General features: G+C 64.9%; 1 protein-coding gene across 1 annotated transcript; it reads right to left on the minus strand.

Moving 5' to 3' along the window:
* Positions 1 to 1,183: 1,183 nt before the first annotated feature.
* Positions 1,184 to 4,730, minus strand: ZNF703 (zinc finger protein 703). Its single transcript, XM_079909573.1, has 2 exons — positions 4,174 to 4,730; positions 1,184 to 3,167 (listed from the first exon to the last, which is right to left on the minus strand). Exons 1-2 carry the CDS (start codon positions 4,408 to 4,410, stop codon positions 1,641 to 1,643), a joined length of 1,764 nt encoding a protein of 587 aa, XP_079765699.1. The 5' UTR covers positions 4,411 to 4,730; the 3' UTR covers positions 1,184 to 1,640.
* Positions 4,731 to 5,076: the final 346 nt, after the last annotated feature.

Here is a 5,076-nt window from a genome sequence, read left to right on the forward strand (position 1 = left end):
TCTAGGCCCAGAGGAAAATCCACATTTACACACTCCCTCCACCCTGTCCCCAGGAAATGTCAAGGCCTTCGAAGTGAGGCTGGGAGCTAAATAACCAAGTTGGAAAAAAAGGGGCCGTTTTATGTTATTTGTAACGCGTTGGCAGAAGTTTTGTTTTCTTATCCCCTGCTTTCTTGAGGAAAGGCATTAAACTCGTCCTTGAACGGAAATCTGAGAAGGAAACCATAAGGTGTTTTAAACAAGAACAAAAGAAGGGCATCTGCTTAGGCGTCTGGAAGTGGGTCAGTGGGGCAGGCAAGAGAGAAACACACCACGGTGTGAATATAGCCAAGTACTCCATTTATTAACAAAATAAGTCTTACCAAGGGAGAGCTCTATTCATCCCAAACAGGCCCCGCAGCCCTTGCGCAGCTGCATAAGGCCGGGAGGGAGGGAGGGAGGGTGTTGGGTGAAGACCCCGGGGCCGAGCCTTCAATCCCAGTAACTGAGGGAGCCCACGGCCAACTTTGGGGACTCTAGGGTCAGGCCTGGGAGGGGGCCACCGGGGTTGCTGTGATCCGTGTGCTCCCTAACTCCCCCAATGGTGTTAACAAGGCTGTGCTGCCAGCTGATACTACCACTGGTCTGCTTTGGAAGGATCTAGCAAGAATCACCCACCCAGCCCCCATCGCCAGGACAGGGACCACAGCCACAATAGCCAGAGAAAAACAGACTATAAAAGCACTTTGCAAACTATAAAGAGCAAAGTTCCATGCCAGCAGGGCCTTCTAGAACTTTTGCTTCAGTGAAGTGAGCCCTGCGGGCCCCTCACCATCAGGCAGGGTGACCACCCGGTGTCTGGGGCCTGGAAGAGTCTGGGAGGAGAAAGGCTCTGTCGGAGGCGCCTCTCCGGCCACTGACCCGTGCTCAGAGCAAGATCGGGGAGCAAGGCTCTAATTTGGGGGGCCAGGGCGCAGACCAAGGAGCCTAGGGAGAGTGGCAGGTCAGGGGTCACAGAGCAAAGTTCCAGGTCCATAAGAGGGCAAGACCTCTAGCTCCCAAGGCTGCTCCCTGCACCCCCAAATGCCTTACAAAAAATACCTCCTCTCTGTTACTCGTACAAAGGAAAAAAACAGAACCTCAAATGGATGGAAACAAGAAGGAATGAAGGGGAAAGGAGGGGAGAAGAGAAGGAGGAAGTGTAGTTTGAACAGTTAAGAAGCATGCAAGAAACTCCCCAGGAAGGGAAAACAAAAAGAACCCCCAACTCCCCCTCCTCCCCATAAAACCAAACCAATCAAAAAAAAAAAAAAAAGCGCAAAAGGGAAAAAAAACCCCGGAAACTTACATCTAAGTAAAAGAAAAAAATGGAAGAGAAAGGAAGAGGGACCGGGGACATGTAGTTACCTGTGTGATTAATATTATTATTTGGGGGGGAACAGACTCTTTGCATACCATTGACTCGTGTGGGCCGTTAATGCACTTATATTCCCAGCTTGTAAGCTAACATTACAGTAAATAAATACACAGTCCGGTGAGGGGGGGGGTCTGGGCGGGGGTCCGGCAGGGACAAGCAGTGGTGGAGGAGGCAGCGGAGGCGGGTGGGGAAGGGAGGCGGCGGCGGGGAGGAGAGGAGGCTGGGGAGGGAAGCAGGGCTGTAGTTACTGGTATCCGAGCGCGGAGGCTGAGGCCAGTCTCTGTCCGTACAGCGCGTATGGTGAGTAGTAGGGTCCGGCTGTGGGGAGGGACGGCACGGCCAGGCCCCCGGCTGTGGATAAGTGGCTCTTGCCGTAAGGGTGGTACCGGCTTAGGCCCAAAGTGTGTGGACTCCGCAAGGACAGCGACCCGGGGCTGCCGGGGGCGGTCGGCGGGGGGAGGTGCAGATGGCAAGAGGCGGCGGCCGCAGCGGCCGCGGCGGCGCTGCCCAGGCCCGAGGCCCCCGGATAGGCGGCCAGAAGTTTCTCGGCGCCGGGCAGGGCCGTGTGAGTCCGTAGGTGGCTGAGCAGCTCCTCCGAGGTGGCGAAGCGCTTGTCGCACGGCCCGCTGGCCGCCACCCAGTTGCAGCTGTGCGGCAGCGGTTCGTTCTGCAGCATGAAGCCGTAGGTGTAGAGCGGGTGGCCGGGGAGCGCGGCCTGGGCGGCGCTGGACGAGAGCGCGGCGGGCTGCAGCGGGTGCCCGGGGTACACCAGCGGGTAGCCCCCCGCCTTCAGGCCAGGCGCAGCTGGGTCGTGCGCGCTGCAGGTGGAGCAGCTGGAGCCGCCGAGGTGCGAGGCGCCGTGGTAACCTCCCAGGCAGTAGGGGTCGCGGCATAATCCCTGCAGGAAGGATGGCGGGGAGGCCCCGGTGAGCGGGCTGGAGCTGGGGGGCTTGCCCGGGGGCAGGCCCAGGCCCCCCGACAGCTGGCCTCCCACGAGGCCAGACTTGCTCGGATCCAGGCCAGGCACGAACTGAGACGGGTAGCCGGCGTAGGCGCCCACAATGGAGCCGTGGTAGCCGATGCTGGAGGGTGGCAGCGGGAACACCGAGTGGCCCGGCTTGTAGGGCGACACCGGCGCCACGTGGCCGGCCCCCACCAGCGCGGAGGGCGGCTCCGACTTGCGCCCGGAGGCCCCGGCCTCGGCGCCGCCATGCGCACCCGGCTCCCCACCGCTGCCTCGGCTCACGGCCGCGGGCTCCGGGCTGGGCTTGGGCTCCTGGTCTTTCTTGTCCAGCTCCCCGCCGGCGCCCCCGCCGCCGGTCTTGCAGTCAGAGTGGTGCGGGGAGCCGCCCCGGGAGCCGCCGGGGGAGGACGAGGACGACGACGCCGAGACCGGCGCTCCATGCGGGGGAAAGGGCGTGCAGGCGGCGCTAGGGACCCTGAAGCCCGCCTTGTCTCCCGGGGACAAGGAGGAGGAGGAGGAGGTGGAGGACACGGAGGAGGAGCCGCTGTCTTTGCGAGAGTCGCCGCCTCCGGAGCCCTTGGAATAGGGCTTGAAGCTGGACTTGTCCTCGGCCGGGGAGTCCCCCAGCTGCTTGAGCGCCGCAGACGCGGAGGCGGCGCCCGAGGCCGAGCGGCCAGGGTCCTTCTCCGCTCCCAGCCCGTTGGCCGCCGCTACCGAGTTGAGCTTGGACGAGGGCGGCGGGTCCGGCTTGCCGATCTGCGAGCAAGTCTGGGCCAGCAACGCCAAAGGACTCTTCTTGGCGTCCAGCTGTGGGAGACAGTGGTAAGGGAAGGGAGACGGGGGTGAGACCAGAGACCCACGGAGCGAGCGAGCGGGGCGCCAGGGGAGGGGGGTGGGCGCGGGGAGCACGCAAGGCGGCGCGACGGGGCGGGAGGGCCTCGGGGAGAGGGTCTGCGAGGGCCTGGCGGGCGGGCGGGGCAGCTGGGCGGAACTGCGCTCACACTGCCCGTCGGTGGGATCCCTCGCTCCACCGGGTTCCGGAGTGCGCCGTAGGCCCCAGGGAATGGGCAGTGGAAGTAGTCCACCAAAGGCCACCGCGGGAGAAGGTGACCTCTCTGGATTCGGGGCTGGGGGAGGGGCTGTGACTCGACTCCTGCCCTCTCATCTCCCCGCCTCTAGGCCCGGGTTAAAACTTATTCCTTCAGTTTGGGTAACTTCGCTTGGGACGGGTTTCTGGCGGTGGCGCCGCGGGGTAGGAGCCGGGAGAAGCGCGTTCTGAAGCCAGGGCTGCCTTTGGCGCTCTCTTCGTAGCCCCTCCCTCCCGGGGAGGGCACCCAGGCAAGTGGGAGGAAGAAAGACCTGGGGTCGGGAGTGCCTGGGCGTAGTGCACTCTAACCGGATGGGACAGAGGCGGCGTGGGACGGGGGCGATCGGGCTTCAGAGAGAACAAACCCGGGTGGAGGAGTGGGGGTGGGGGCGGGCGGAAAAGGCCCAGGAGAGATCATCTCTGGCCTGGACACTGGGTGCCCAGGAGAAGTAAAGGACCCAGGGAAGACTCCAAGAGCAAACCCAATCCGAGAGAAAACACGTAGCTCCGAAGGGCGAGTGTGGGAGGGAACCTTTCCCGGAGAAGCCTGGGGAGAACCGGGTGGGCTCTAACCCCTCTGTTCTCCGTCCCTCCTCACTCCGTCCGCCAGTGTGGCCGGATCTGAGCGTCGCACCGAGCCCCGGGGCGCAGGGAGCAGGGCCGTGGGCCCGGCAGTGGTGGGCGGAATGGGGCCGGCGCAGGGCGGTTAGCGACCAGGGGACTGACCTCAATGGGGCTGACGGGAGTGGAGGACAGCGGCTGCAGGTACTCCGGGTGCAGGAGGTGGCCGGTGTGAGCGCTCAGCATCTTCAGGACCCTGATAGGGAGCCGGTTCGCCTGGCGCAGGGGATCCGCCGGAGGCAAGAGGGACACCGCCGCCGGCACTGCCGGCCTCTTCCCGCCGCCGCCGCTGCCGCTGCTTTCGGGTGTCCTTGAGTTAGATCCAGCGGACGAATCGCTCATTTGGAGGAGGCAGCGCCACTGGGGGGGCGGGGAGGGAGGGGGACCACCGGGAGGCGAGCTCCCGGGGCGGGTGGGCTCGCTCCGGGGCGGGTGGGCTCGCTCCGCAGCGCCGAGCGCGGTGCAGCAGTCGCTGCGCCTCCACCCCTCCTCCAACGACGACGACGTCGCCGCCGCCGCCGCCGCCGCTAGCCCCGGCGAGCAACACAAAAACCTTCGCCTTTCGCGAGCCGCACGTCAAATAGCCGCGATCGGCAGCTACACTTCAAAGGGATCGCCGCGCCCGCCCAATCGCAGCTCTCGCCGGGACCCCGGGGCGGGGAGAGCGGCGGGCGGAGGCCTGCGCCGCCGGTGGGAGGGGAGAGCCTTAAAGGGGCCTCGCCCGCGAGCCCGCCGCCTCGGCCTTTACCACCCGCCGTATTCCTCCCCTCCCCCCAACTGGGCTGCCTCTGCCCCGGGGGTCCCAGAGAGGACGGGGCTTCTCCGGGACCCTGGGCTCTGCTCCCTATCCTCCGCTGGCTTTCCTGTAGCTCTGCCCTCTCTCGCTTCGCACCGCCGAGGGGTGGTGCTGGCGGGGGCAGTCACCCACAGGCCGTGTGTGTCTGGGGTGGGGTGGGGTGGGGTGGGGTGGATTGGGGTGGGGCGGGGTGGGCTGGGGGTGGGGTAGGA

This window comes from Stenella coeruleoalba (assembly GCF_951394435.1).
Source record: "Stenella coeruleoalba genome assembly, chromosome: 21".
Lineage (NCBI taxonomy): Eukaryota > Metazoa > Chordata > Mammalia > Artiodactyla > Delphinidae > Stenella > Stenella coeruleoalba.

Excerpts from the sequence above, each read along its gene's own strand:
- ZNF703 (XM_079909573.1), bottom strand. The coding sequence starts at position 4,410 with ATGAGCGATTCGTCCGCTGGATCTAACTCAAGGACACCCGAAAGCAGC. Across the intron at positions 3,168-4,173 it reads CTCCCGTCAGCCCCATTGAG|CTGGACGCCAAGAAGAGTCC; the intron begins GTCAGTCCCCTG and ends TGTCTCCCACAG.